Source organism: Spodoptera frugiperda, chromosome 5 (assembly GCF_023101765.2).
Source record: "Spodoptera frugiperda isolate SF20-4 chromosome 5, AGI-APGP_CSIRO_Sfru_2.0, whole genome shotgun sequence".
Lineage (NCBI taxonomy): Eukaryota > Metazoa > Arthropoda > Insecta > Lepidoptera > Noctuidae > Spodoptera > Spodoptera frugiperda.
In genome coordinates this window covers 12,142,551-12,157,849 of record NC_064216.1, presented here as the reverse complement: position 1 = coordinate 12,157,849, position 15,299 = coordinate 12,142,551, and the positions used below count along the sequence as shown (strand labels likewise).

General features: G+C 38.6%; 1 protein-coding gene across 3 annotated transcripts in view; it reads right to left on the bottom strand.

The window, feature by feature from the left end:
* LOC118272234 (cyclin-dependent kinase-like 1) overlaps positions 1–15,299 on the bottom strand; it is a 34,829-nt gene that overhangs the window by 3,833 nt on the left and 15,697 nt on the right. For 2 of the 3 annotated variants that reach the window (XM_050693831.1, XM_050693833.1), the window contains exons 2-12: positions 7,268–7,396; positions 5,975–6,115; positions 5,504–5,698; positions 4,893–5,062; positions 4,613–4,734; positions 4,089–4,281; positions 3,618–3,690; positions 3,071–3,145; positions 2,348–2,414; positions 1,994–2,082; positions 1,166–1,261 (exon numbers count right to left, since the gene is read on the bottom strand). In XM_050693831.1, coding sequence (XP_050549788.1) covers positions 1,166–1,261; positions 1,994–2,082; positions 2,348–2,414; positions 3,071–3,145; positions 3,618–3,690; positions 4,089–4,281; positions 4,613–4,734; positions 4,893–5,062; positions 5,504–5,698; positions 5,975–6,115; positions 7,268–7,354 — 1,308 coding nt within the window. In that variant the 5' untranslated portion in view covers positions 7,355–7,396. Of the gene's footprint in view, positions 1–480; positions 531–1,165; positions 1,262–1,993; positions 2,083–2,347; positions 2,415–3,070; positions 3,146–3,617; positions 3,691–4,088; positions 4,282–4,612; positions 4,735–4,892; positions 5,063–5,503; positions 5,699–5,974; positions 6,116–7,267; positions 7,397–15,299 lie in introns of all 3 variants that reach the window. The other variant, XM_050693832.1, reaches the window with a different exon arrangement.

The following is a 15,299-nucleotide window of genomic DNA, read 5'->3' as shown; positions in this document are numbered from 1 at the left end:
TGGACGTAATTTGACGACTGCCCGGTTAACTTCGGACCGCTTGCCGTAACTGAGTTTGCACGAATGAATGAATTTGAAAACAGTTGTGGAGTCGACCGCTTCTCGATAAATATTCTACAAGATTGGTCTGAGGCCATTTATTTATAAAATGCTAAAAAAAAAGTTATAGACTGCTCCAGAGCAAATTTTACTAAAAAATCTCACTTTTTTACTTCCCTTCCCCGCCCCTTTAGCGGCAAACAGCGGCGTAAACATGCTAGGCAAAATAATTTTCAAAAGAACATCAACTTTATCGAGCAGTTTCCGAGTACACGCTACCCAACTGCTCGAGCAGTCAACAACCGATGGCGGCTCGAGCAGTCGACGCCGACCGCTCGAGCCATCCGTGTATGTCGCTCAGCCGCTAACTGCTCGAGCAGTCCGTGTACGGCCGTCCTAAGGGGTCTTTTAGAAAATATGATAATCTGAAGTTTAACTTACTTCTTTATGTAAGGCGTTCTCGGGTACGTGTTCACTGGCACAGGGAATGTCTGAAATATAGTTCCAAATTTCAATTACTAATAAAACACGTCGCATGCGTAATTGAAATATACCTACGGTTTATCGTCGGAAACAATTCGGGAAAGGCTTCACTTGTTTTACATTTACAAAAACAAAAATTATCATTAAATATTCATCAAATATATATTTTTTTGTCAACTATGGTCGTTCCACTGCAGGGCAAAGGCCTCCCTACCCTCCTTCCACTCATCTCTTTATACAGCTTTCTGCGGCCTATCCTTTTAATAGGATTAAAGGTAATAAGTGATTAGCTGATTTCATATGCATATAATAGTAATGAGTAATGGCTGTCTCGTTGGTCGAGAGGTCGCAAGTGCGACTGCCGTGCAAGGGGTCTCAGGTTCGATTCCCGGGTCGGGCAAAAGTATTACTGGGCTTTTTTCTGATTTTCGATAATTTCTCAGTAGTAGCACGGAGTCTGGAATTGTGTCCAGTATATGGCAATAGGCTCACTCCCTATTACATGGGACTTATAACACAAAATGGTGAAAAGTGGGTGAACATTGTATAGCGGCATTACCTGCCGTAATGTGCAGGTTCACCTCTGCCTGCCCCTTCGGGGCTAAAAGACGTGACGTTGTGTGCGTGTGTAGTAATGGCTGACCTGGAAGGTGTCGTTGATGGCCCGCGCCAGAGTCCGCGGCGGCGCGGGGCGGCCCGCGGGGGGCAGCGCCGTCACTGCCGGCTGCCCGCCGCCCGGCTGGGACCAAACACAGTCAAATCATTACCAGCTTCTTGGTAACATTACTTATTTCGAAAAGAATAAAAAGGGGAAAATATTTCAATTAAATGATACAGATCTCGCAAAGTTAAAATACCCGTGCATACGTGTGTAGATGTGTAATAAATACTTCGCTAATGGCTGTTAATTTATTTTTACAAGCCCGCCACGACCTTTCATACCGACGCTCCTGTAAGCAGGATCTACGTAGATGTGAAAACACCGGAACACTGAAGTCCGGCGCGTCCCAGGGAAATGAATGACTGTCTTGGATCCCGCAACGAAACAAATAGAAGATGTTATTAGAGGAGAAATAATGGCTGTTATACTTATACACGCTAGCTTCTGGCAGCGGCTTCACTCATGTTCCCGTGGGATAAAACGTATCCTATCACCCAAGTCAACTCATACCCTGTCTGTATACCAAATTTCATAGAAATTTTTTTCAGTACTTTCAGCGTGATTGATGGACAAACATGGACCACTAAATTCACATTTATAATAAGTATTAGTGTGATTCGTTTCAAATATCTAGCAGTACAATTCTGCACATTTTAGGCAATTGGCTCCTATCATAATAAATAAGCCGGTGGTTTCCCTTCACATTGTCAAACCACTTCAGGAAAAACATGGAGGTCACCCCTCTTGTACGTCCTCACGTATATCCTAATCAATTTCATGTTCGGATCAGTTGTATGTATTGGCGCCTACCTCAGAATGTGTGGTGTCATGCGCAGGTTCACAAATGCCGCGCAGGGGCTTCTTGTCCATCGCGCCTGTCTCCATTTGGACTTCAGTATCTGGAACGTAAAGACAGCACATTCAAATATACGTTCACATGGAAACACTTTGCTTTGTAAGAGTGCTAAAAAAACTTTGGATGTATACTGTACATAAACGTGAATACAATATTGTTTTTTTTTCTATCGGGTTTGACGATAGTTGGAGACGGAGGTAATTAGTCCTCAGCACCAACTACCTCAATCCCCGCAACCGTACAACATGGTTTAAGTTAAAGAGTTTAAAAGTAAATGTCGTAAATATGTGGTCAAAGAACACACGTACTGGGGGTGTAATGGTAGTCAATGAGCGACTCGCCTGCCGTGCTGTCCGTCCGCGACCTGCTCTGGTCCTGCAAGATTAAAAGTGAGTCTAATATCCGATATATTATCGACCTTCATTGAAATTAAATTTTAAACACAGATAACATAATATTATATTAGTATTCAACTAAAATGGTACCCGTTGTCTGTCGGAACACAGATCTACGCAAGACACAATGTGTTTTCTATTGTGTCTTATATACCGACAGACAAGAGATTAATCTTAAAGCAACAAAAAAAAATACAAACCAAATATTAACAAAGACTAAAATATTTTGAACTTAAAAATACCTTAAAAGATATAAAAACTAACATAACTTTAACAAAAATGGTTCGCCTGGTAAATTCTGGTCCACCCTAGATAATTATATTATAAAAAAATATATCATTTATCATCATTACTATTCTAAATAAGTATTTTTTAAATATCACCATTAAATTACATAAAAAAATTAACAGCAACGGTAAGTACATAGCCTATAGGATGTGCAAACGGTGGGTAATACTTTTCCTGGTATAAAGGTTGGGTTGCCAGGTTTATACAGGTAATTGATGGAAATATACTATACATCTACTTCTATGAGGGTAACTTCTATGTGACGCACTAGACGATGGTAATGGGGATACAGTAAATAATAATATATATGTAGTATGTATTGTAGGGAGGTATATACCGGATAGTTACCGGTATAATGTTGAGCGTCCACTGCTGTCGGGGTTTGCCTGCGATGCGCGCAGTGCTCTGTTGCGACGGTGGACCCTGGGTGAAGGGGGTTTCATTATAACCATACCAAATATTTTTAATTAAACGTTGCTCCATACTAGGATGTTCTCCTGTGTCGTGGGTGCATTTACAAATATACAATTTCGCATAACATGACCCTCAGACCTTGAACAATTATCTGCCGATCATACTTTTTTTAATCTAAATTTTTAATAGGGCTTTTTTCGTAATAGGAACATGACAGCCCTACTATATGATACAAAATATAGTACATAGAAAGCAGCTAAACCATGTTTAGCTTGCCCTTAAACTTAAAAAATAAATGGTCAAATGAAACAGAGATCTAGCCTCAAGCGGATCACACAAAGAGTTGTTCCGTGCGGGAATCGATCCCGCGACACGTTGCACGGCAACCAGTTACTCACCCAACGCACCAACTGTGTGCCACATTTAAGTATCAAAGGCTGTGATCAGGCGGTATAAGAATCCATTTATTAAATCAACTAACCTCAATTTCTTTTCCCAGTTTCTTCCTCAGTTCAGCGTTGAAATTTTCAACAAAATTTTCTGTAATGAAGTATCTGAAAAAAATAAGAAGAGTATAAATAGGTTAACCAAAATTCTAATTTTTTTGTATGATAGGCAACATAGAGGCTACTTTATGAGATTATAGAGGGATGTTCCTTATTGCTTGTTTGTTTGCGAATCTTATAGAGCCATGTGCAAAATTGTTTTGCTATTGGAATTTTTCTTTTCAGGTAACATAGGATCGTAGAACATAAGGGTCAGTAACAGAGCTTATTTTTTTAGGATTGGGACCTACTCGAATTTTAAATTCCACGTAGAAGCCATAGGCAAAAAGTATCAGCTTTCCGCTTTCAGCCACATTTCTCAACATTGTCTCATCTGTATATCATAATGTTGACATGTAAAAGTGCAGTTTTGTACCCTATTTACATAAAAATCCCAATATAATTACTTGTGGCGGAGCAGCGCCTGCGCGGCGGGTCTGGCGCGCGGCTCGGTGCGCAGGCAGGCGGCCAGCAGGTCGCGCGCCGCGCCCGCGCCCGGCAGCACGCCGCGCGCCCCGCCGCCCGCGCCGCCCGCACCGCACAGCGCCGCGCCGCCCGCCAGGCGCGACACTACTTGCTGGTGCCGGGGGGCTAGCTTGCCTATGGAAGGAAGGAAGGGAAATTGGACACTGATTTTTATAATAACTAAAAAAATCTAGATATAGATTTTTTTCATCGTAGGTGTGTTACAATTTTTTACGTAGTATGTACCAAGTTTCGAATTTAACTACATCACTTGCATGTTACATGCCATAAAAAACAAACTATGAAAAATTTATATATTAAATTAAAAATCAACATTATATTTTTCGCACATGAATTACAATAATACAACTGTTTGTTTTAGGTGAATAGTAGAGAAAAGAGTTTCAAAATGTTCCTATTTGATGGTCATTAATCGATCTACTTGATGTAATACATATAAACTCACCGACAGTTTTAATAATGAGCGCGAGCTGGTCGATGTCCGAGTCTCCAGGGAACAGTGGATCTCCAGTCAACATCTCCGCGAACAGGCAACCTATTGCCCAAATGTCTACCTCGGGACCATACCTAAAAACAACAACATTAGGATGAGCAGCAAATTTTGGAATACCAGACTTTTAATAATCTATTTTGCAAGGGTTATAGATTTGAAAGTATGATGAAGAATGTAAGGAAATCTAACGTTATTACCTATAAGAGAACAAAAAAGAACCACAGCTACTTACCTATGCTCTGCAACGAGTAGTTCAGGAGCGCGGTACCACCGTGTAGCGACGTACTCCGTGTAGGGCTCGCCGGGCGCAGCCAGGGCGCGCGCGAACCCAAGGTCGCACAGCTTCACTATACCTGCGTTCGATACCAGGACGTTCTCTGGTTTCACGTCGCGGTGGATTATCTGGAAATATGGTAAATGGTAACATTTTAGACATCATTAGAATAAATAAATATATGATCTCATGAGTACATAAATAATATATGATGTCATGAGGATGTGATACATCCAGATTTGGAAAAGGCTATATCAACCGTATAGTCTACAGAACCAATCGATGCAATGTCCACACACCAGAACAAAGATTATTTTCAAACCTTAAAAGTACGCGTCGACAGGCCCACATTGTACGCATCGCACGCAACGCATTTTAGTTTGTCTTGTATAGAAACTTATACAACTGCGTCCACTGATCCGCATTTTACGGACCGCATCATCCGCAATGCCTACATGCGATGCGTACTGATGACATCATATGAAATGCGTACGATGCGTGCGATACGTACGATGCGGGCTCGTGGACGCTTACCTTAACTGTACTGTACTGTAACATAAACCACTCACAGAATTCTGATGACAATAGTCAATGCCCTTCAGGAGTTGGTAGAGGTGTTTCTTGGCAGTGTCCTCGCCCAGTCCACCTGGCGCCGCCTCCAGCTCGTCCAGCAGCGTATGGTCGAGGTACTCGAACACCAGGTAGAAGCGTCTCTTGCGGCGGAACACTTCTATCATGTTCACTAGGTGGTCGTGACGGAGCTTCTGGAAATTGGTGAAATAATTTTCTCAGTAGAAGTAGATTCTCAACCAGTTAATTGTGTTATAAGAGAATCGATGGCGTTGTGGTGACTCATGACTAGAAGTGACCAATAAAGACCGCACATAAACGTAGTGCATAGTTAATCTATTAAATCGGAGATGAACATGGATAGAAAATCCCAACGAACAGTTGGGTAGAAATCCCGCCAGGCAAGAAACACCAAGTACACAGGCATGTTTCACGATACTTATTACACAAAAATGGATAGTGTTAATTACCTTGAGCATCCGTATCTCCCTGAGCGCCATCTTTCGGACGGCGGCATCCTCCTCAGTCTCCAAAAATTTCTTGATGGCGACGAGCTGGCCCGTGTCGCGGCGCCGGCATTTCAGCACCACGCCGTACGAGCCTTCGCCAACCTGACGAAGGTTTATTCTTAGGCTATTTCATAAGTCAAGGTCAACATATTCTAAATATTAATGTTCATCCAATTTCTATTTAACACAAGCGGTCTAAGGTTCCACGTAAGTAACTGGTAAAAACTGGTTGATATAGACTAAGCTAAGCTAGGCGATAAGGAAGAGGTTAGTTTAGGTTCTACGTCATGCGAAGTAACTTTAGGTTTAAGAGTGGTTAATGAAAACGGCCATTAGACTGTAGTATAAAACTCTTCCGTTACTGACAGACAGACAACGCACGTGCAAAAATGTGAATTTGGCGTGTATGTCTGTATGTCCCTTAGTGTAGGAGACCACTAAGAGAGTATTTCCCTTAATTCCCATGCGAACGGGGATTTCGAGAATCATCAATTTATGCGTAGAAAGTCGCTGGCCAAAGCTAGTCTAATTTTAAGTAAGGCAAATAGTCTAATTTTAGAAAACAAATTCACGCAACCGATGTTGTAACAAGACAAATGATAAGTTTCCTACAAAAATAACCAGCACCATTATTTTGATAAAACGTTTATATCGTTACAAAAATAGAAATGTCAGCGAAATTAATATGATTGCAAGTATTTCGGGCGATTACAGAACAGCGCAGCATTCTTATAAGTTGGGCCTGACACCGGCTGTCACTGACGTTACTGGGACTCACTGCCTCACCGAAATACATAGTTACTTCGTACTTAAATACTAAATTATAGACTTTGTTAGGTAAAGTAAATACAAATTGCAGCTTCTAATTTATACTTTCTGTGTTCATGGAATAAGTGAAACATTTATATAATCGTTAATTTTAACTTCAATTCGCATAGTCACGTCCTTTTGTTAAGGAGTAGTGGTGTTGGATAGCTTAATACATTAAACGCATTGGGGGGCAAAACTAACCGGCGCTAACGGAGGCCTTCAACAGATTTTTGTTGGCAGTCAAAGTCTTAATCTTATTATTCGCAAAGTGGTTTGCCGGGAATCGAATGTAAAGAGCTGAAGACAAAGTTTTGTAGCATATAGCATAGGGAGTCTTCCCCACAAATATTTTCTATAACAGCTTTAGATTAGAAGGAGTAAACCGTAATGGTGATAAAGCTATTGATGATGATGATATTGTAGGTGTATCAAATATGGACTGACCACTGCCAGCTGCTCGTACTTGTCCATGCCTCGGCTGCTAGGCGTGGACGGCGACAGCGCGGAGCAACGATCCATTCTGACCAACATATTCGTTGAGCGCAGACATGTTAACAATTACACACCGAATACCTGCAACAAAATGTTTTATGTTAGGTCTTTATTCAGGTTTTTTGAACCTGGGTCCAACCTACTTGCTGAGTGCTTAAAATTATTGAACAGGATCCATTTATCGTCACAATTAACAATGTCCTAGTGAACATATTGGCAAGCGTCAAAATTTTAAAGCCTATGTCAGTTTTTTTTTGAGGGGGATGTCATCAATTTACTTCTTCCGCCTTGGGTGAGGCGAAAGTGAGTATCAGACCCTTACTGACCAAAAACCACCCTGTTTCTACCCCTGCTCTTCGAGTCGGAGCGCCGTTAAACCCGCTAGGCAGTCCGCAGCTCCGGGTCTGCATCAGCCACACTGTGCCCATCTGTGATATGCCGACCACAAGGGCTCTTATCATAGTTTGCGGCACTAATTAAATATAGTTTTCAAAGCCATACTTATGGATTTGATTTTAATGCGGTACTAATTGGTAGTTTCAAAGAAAAATATTTTTACTTATCAATTATTTACAGTTCACTAGAACCAAACCAAAGGACAATTTCAAACAACATACTATTGCAAATTAATAATAATGTAAAAATAGAACATCAAACAAAACAAATCCCATGTATTCTTTGAAGCTAGAAAACAACTCCCCTAAAGAAACAAAGCCACAATTTGTAGGACAACGTGTTCAATAATTCATCGGTCTGCTTGAAAACTGTCTGTCCTACTGAAACTAATAACCGATAATTTCAGGTACCTATCTACATTGAAGACAGTTTTAGCTAATGACAGGGCTGTCGCATTCGATCGGAGCCTATCACTGTTAAGAAATTAATACTGAGTATGGTATAGAGGACAGGCGGTAGCGGGTTGTGAAAATGCTCGAGTAACTTATTATAATTAAAGTAGTAATACTTTTATTTCTTTTTTGTTTCACCGCCGCCGTATTCTGAGTCATAATGGTTACTTAATTTCCAGTCCTTGGTAATTTTTCTAGGAACTAAATCGTTACTAAGGAATAGTTTAAGTAGTCATTAAATGGCTCTGTGTACGGTAGCTAGACTTTGATCATTTTATTTCGGTACTCAAAAAAAAAAAAGAATGTAAGTAGAAGATTGTTCAGAGCCTTTATTTATATCAAAAAAATGTCTCATCCAGTCTTTCGGATAAAGAAACACAACTCTCCACTCCACATCGATAAATGGAATATGAACATCCAATCGCTTCTCACCTATGAGAAATCGCTGTAACCTTATGACTTAGATGATGGTGTACACTGGTGGAAAACATTCACACGGCCCAAGTACTGTAATCTGGAGTTTCCTATAATGTTATTTAATGGATGCATGTCTAATGAGTACGTGGTATTATTGTACGGCGCTACACATAAGTGGACCGACTTGTATTACGTGTTATTAAGGAATATATTATGATGACTTAATTTCCTCATTTGATAATCTTTCGAGACTATAGCTATAGTCGCGACTTCGTACGCGTTGTAACGTTTACCTGCGTAAACCTCGATCCTGCGGGAATTCTGTGATAAAAACCTATTTTTTGCTCCACAACTTCCTCCAATAAATGATGTCTTTGCTGAACAATGAAATAAATCAAAGCTAAATATATCCTTTTTTTGAGGAGGTAAATCATCCAATGACTTCTCTAACCTTGGGCGAAGCGATAGGGAGTGTCAGACTCTTAATGACTAAAACGCACCCCGTTCCTACTCCTGCTTTTCGAGCCGGAGCTCCGGTAACTCGCTAAGCAGTCCGCAGCTCCGGGGCTAAACATAATATCTAATGTGAAAATGCAGACATTAAAACATGAATCGTATAATCTGAAACACGCTGATTTTCTATCGTGATCGACATCGAACCCACAGACGAAGTACTGAAGTATGACTTCCGCAATATAGTTATTACCGTAGTCAACATAATTAAATTTCCACAATAAGGTATCGCAGTTATATGAAAACAAATAAAATTAAAAAACAACAATTATCCTTTACCACACGTCACATCAGATAATATCTAAAAGCTAAACGGTCGCGTGTCGCATTATCTTTAAATAAATACTACGTTTTAATTAGTTTAAATAAAATGATACCCCGACACGGCAGACAGGGTCAAGGGCTGAGCAATTACGGGAGTCACCGCCATACGTAATGGTGATAGATTTGTGACTCGAGTAAATTACTCCATGTCGAACAACATCGTAATTTTACGTAAACATTTCTAAGGTAAACTGTTAACAAACAATATGATGTTAAGGTCGTCCTGGACATATTTTTAGCTTATGATGAATGAGTCGGAGTTTAGGGGATGATGTTTATAATTATGATTGTAATGGTTTGTGACTCAGTTTGGATATCGATGACGTATTTTAGATACACCATTTTTTATTGTCTTAGTCATACTTCGCATTTGATATTCTGTCCTATACTTAGATAGACATTTTTTTCATTGTGTAAGTCATACTACGAATTTGATATTCTATCCTAAGTATACACTTGGTGTTGTAACATTTTTTTTTTTACTAGTCCTCATGAACAGTCAGAATTTGGATATAAACACTTACATGTTCTACGTGAGGAAGTAAGTACTAAGTGAGGAAATATCACTTTACATTATTATCTTTCCTTTCATAATTAACAGGCACTTCTGGTACCTAGTACCTATAGGAAAATGATATCAGCTTTCAGTAAAGCTAGAGTTTAACATATACCACGAAGCTATAGAATATACATATAGAAACCACCAGCGAATTAATGTGACATTGGGAGAGTCGGAATAGGCCTGTATGTCCAAGCTCATGTGTATGTTTCGTGCGCTTAATGGCAGAGCCTCAATGTCACCGGCGACCCTCATATATTGTGTATCGCGGCCCTGGTGACATGGCCGTCAATGGAGACAAATCAGCCTGCATTATTCAATTACTTTCACGAATCCTAATGATGGATGTCATGGACTTGAGGTCGGTGAAACCTTCGGTTGGATAAAGTATTGTTGCTTTAAGTATTGCGATTAGTGGAGCCTTTGTTTTATATTTTGGAGGCGGGAGTATTATCAAATTACTCCTCTCTCCATGAGTGAGGCGAGGAGTGTCAGATTCTTACTGGCTAAAAACGACCCCAATACAGGAGCCCGGTAACCCAGTCGGTTTATCGCAGCAGTCGAGCATCAACTCTAGGCATCCGTAGGGGTTTGATGCATAAAGATCCTGGAAAGCGGTCTGATAATGGCTCATATGTGGATAAAGGTTCGCCTGCTTGCAATTTGACAAATGACAACAGGAAAAGTATAATATCTTTTGGGATTGGGATCTCAAACGTTTTCGGAATAATTATAATAAATAGTTTTAATATTATGGACTTAAACCACTTCTATGTAAAAAGCGTTTGTAAAATCAATAAAGCATTTAATCAAAACTATGGATAATAATAATTTATTAATACTAATTCCTGTCATTATTGCATGTTTTGCAATGTAAATACAAAGTTTATGATTTTATTGTCAAGTCACGATATGAATTAGGTTCCCATTTACCATCACTATGGAACGTGGGTCAAAGTTTGCAAAAATATAATAAATTTCGTATTATTCTTTTTGTTACGCATAGATTTTTTCGTAATCATTTAGAGTTATGACGTTAACGCTTTGTTCACGTTTCAAAGCTTCTGTTTGCTGGATTCGACGTACGAACGATGTGAACGCGAATGAAGCCACAGGCAGAAGCTATAGCAATTCATATTATTAAGCCCAAAAATACAGAAGTAAGTAAGTAAGAAAATACATGTTTTATTAACTTGAAAATATGACGTAAACCTTACAAACACCTGACACTTGCTACAATTAAATATTAAAATTAATAAATGTCTCTAAAAATATACACGATAATAGTAGTTTTAGTTCTAAACACCGACAGGAGGCGGATTGAGGCATAATTATAGTAATTTCACGGCCACTATAGATAGGTAGATTAGTAGATAGATAATGGACATTATTGTGACATTGAAATATCTGTCAGTTTAGGTCATAATGTCATATTACGCCCACAATGCCATGGCCTACCCTAAGGACTATAGACATACCTACTATTTTATATAACATACTATTCAATCATTTATGTACGGAAAATTCAGGCAAAACTTTCAGACTCCGTGCTAGGTGCGAAGAATTTGAACCTAAAATCTCGTGACCGATGGTTGTAGTGTAATTCGACTAACAAGATAATAGTATAGATATTTGGCATAACTAAGATATCGGTGCTCCATGCACACTTACCTAAGTTTTATAGGGGGTAAAATCATCCAATGATTTCTCCCGCCTTGGGCGAGGCGAGAGGGAGTGTCAGACTCTTACTGACTAAAAACCACCTCGTTCCTACTCCTGCTTTTCGAGCCGGAACCTCGGTAAACCCGCTAGTTAGTCCGCAGCAGTCCGTATTTATCCGGCATAAATAATCATAAAGCTTGCCCTAACCTAATCTATTAAATATCCAATCAATAAACAAATCGTGACCCAAGAACAGCAAACTTTGCAAAACAAATTCATTTATTAATCACATATTGATTTGTAATTTGTTTGATAACAAACAAAATGCCCCTTGGTGGACGGTTGTTTTAAAGTTAGTAGCTAAATTGTTTGTTTGTAAAGTATCTAAACATTAATTTAAATGTTATGTCTACAATGACATTTGTAAACATAACTTATTTTATTCTTGGAAAAAGTTATATAAATGAAGGTGCACAATATTAAATGTTGACACATATGTGTTTTTTTTGAGATGGAAAAATCATCCAATGCTTTGGATAAGGCGAGAGGGAGTGTCAGACTCTTACTGACTAAAAACCACCCCGTTTCTTTTCCTGCTTTGAGCCGGAGCCCCGGTGACCTGTTACGTTGTCAGCAGCTCCGAATACACACAGTTATGTTATGAGTTCAATACTGTCGGGTTAGCTACGATAAATGTATAACAATTCTCAACTCTATTCTATACCTAACAAGAAATTTTAAAACTGAAACATTTTTTAAAATTCGTGCACATCTAGATAACTCTAAATCGTAGCGGTTCTTCATCAATCACCACTAAAAAACTTAACATTCAACGTAGGCTGCCTTAAACACAATCTACGTACACTTCTACAACAAACATGATATGACAGAGCGTAGTTCAAGTTGCATAGTTGCGACAAAACAAGCATGTTATTGATTAGTAACTCCTTACATCGGCCACGAATCGCGGGAGGCACGCGAGCCATATTTTTGTACGGGTCCCAACTTCGTGCCCTTTGCTCTAACCAAACTTTTTTCATTTAAACGAAGGTCGACAAATTGCACCCGGCTAGATCTTTGTCTAGATGACTATCGTTAGTAATTGATAAAGTTTTTGTTACTGGGGAAATTGAATCTTATTTGTGAATTTAGAATTTCTATGAATATGAGTTATTAAGGCCAGTTTTCGTATTGAGGTAATCTGAAATTGACCTACATATATTTCGTTTGGGTGTGCTATACCTATATATGTTTTTGCGACAATTACCTACAATACGCAATCTTAGTCATGCCGTATTTCCGTAGGCCGTTTCTATCATCATCAGCTGCTTTGAATATTGCTCAGATGTAACGCGACCACTACCTAATGTAATATTAAGTATGCAAGAATGTCACTGTAATGAGTCAGAATGAAATCTACTGTTGAAGAATCATAGCCACAGACAAAATATTCCGATTGAATACTTCAAATACCAACACAACCAGGTTTCTTTACATTTTCCACCCCAAAAGTCCTTTTCGACAAAAAATACAAATTCTCGAAGCGCCCCTCGGATCAGTTCGTTCAATAACTGTAATTACGTATCTCCCTGTCCATATTTCACGATCAAGGCACGCACTGTCATGGCGGCCTCATTTTTGCGTCTCCCCTTTTTTTTGTTTAACTAAATAGCTTAATAAGCTGTGTAATATTCGGTGAAGTTTAAGCTAATACCCGAGGCTGAGCTTGTCACGAATGTCACGTCTTTTTCCGGTTGTTTGTGGTCATGGAATAAATGGTCCAAGGAAGGTAAAGCTAAAACATATCTCGTTTGTCACATGGTTCAAAATCCTAACGTTCCATATGGGATTTAATTTCTTATTCTCAATTGTATGGTTTAATAGGTAGATTTAAAATAGCAGTTCTTTAAAATTGGTACCATTTGCGAGCAATGTATTTCAATCATTCATTCTACAGCGGTAAAGTTAATACGACATAATTACTATTATACGTATGTCACTTTAAGGTGACATTACTGACCAAGTAATTTTATAGAATTCATATAGGTATTATTAGTTAATATTGTACCTATTTTGTATTGCATTTAATATTATGTTGTATTTTTTTCTTAAGATTAACTTATCTACTCTTCTATTTCATTTATCTTTACTTATATTAGATATTATCAAGAGCATATATTATTGAAAGGCCAACAAAACGATTTAATAGATAAGCAACAAAGAACATTTCCACCATAATGGGCACACCACGTGAATAATTACATATTCCTTTTGATGTTTTTAAATAACTTTCTTAGAAGGTTTCCCTATAAATACACGAGTTCCTATCATAATGGACTAGACGCGATCAAGGCTGGTACCACAAAGTTAATGCTTTGTCACCTGGTGACCCTGAACGTGGCGTCTATGTGTTAACACGTGGAGAGAAAACTATGTATTATGTCTTGCTGGTGTGACATGCGATTGTCATGCTGTTGACTGGTCGTAAGAACGACTCCCGAGCAAGTGATTACGTTTTGATTCCCGGAAACTTAAAATTAATTAGATACGACTTTTTTACATTACGTTACGTTCTGCTCTCTGATTGGTTGGTTGATTGGAGCCGGCCAACCACAGCGTCGAAAGCGGTCTGGTTTTGATCTCGTTCAACGTAAAAGAAACTCATACTAAGGGTAGTGAAAACTTAGATGATATGGGTTATAGAGGCAACGTTTGTCTTATCAAACCTTATTATACCAAGCCATATTTCTAGAAAACAGTGTGAAGTTTGGCTTATTAAGTACTGATATATAATTCAAGCTGTGTACATAACTATTACTTGTTACCAACTGGTAAAAACAGCTTATGACACTGGCCTTGATAGAAACAAATATTTGGAGGCATGAGATTTAACTTTTTGATAACACTCGCTATGTCCTCGGTCGTCAAAATCGTCTGTAGTCGTGAACTTGACGATTATTTTCTAGGTAGACTGATATTTGATAACTATAAACTGATTGAAAAACAGAAACCATGGAGTTTCTTGCTCGTTCTCCACAGGAATAAGACTCTAAGACTTTGGATCGAGCATATAGCTTCGCTGGGAACCAGATCTACGGACACTTTTTGTCTTCAAATATTTTATTTGATTGTCTTGATTAAAAGCCTAACAAAAACATTTAAGGTTCAAAATTTCTCTGCATCACCCTGGGATTAGCTGGTAAAGAATTTCATACCAATGCATATACAAAAAGTGTTTCATTAAAAAGCGACTTATTCGTTTAATTGAAATATAAATAAATTGTTGAATAATTTCACATTGGCTTTAAAATAAATAAAACTCTTCAAATATATTCATCATGATACTACTTCCACCAATACTTTAAAACCTAGATTGGTATGACTTTTTATTACACCGACACTATCTAGTAAAAGCACAATTTCTTCAGCCATGTTTGAATAGTTAGATAACTTACGATACGTGACCTTTACAGCTATCAATATCACTAACTTACGACACAGGTGCACGATAAAAAACATATTGTTCCAGCTGAATGTCATGGAAAGACGAATTCTTCTGTAGGTAAATGGACTGTAATTTTTATCTAGGTATATGGACTAAAAATTTTGTGTGTCTTTGAAATTAGACGTAAGATAAATTGTCCATTGACACGTTTGTATA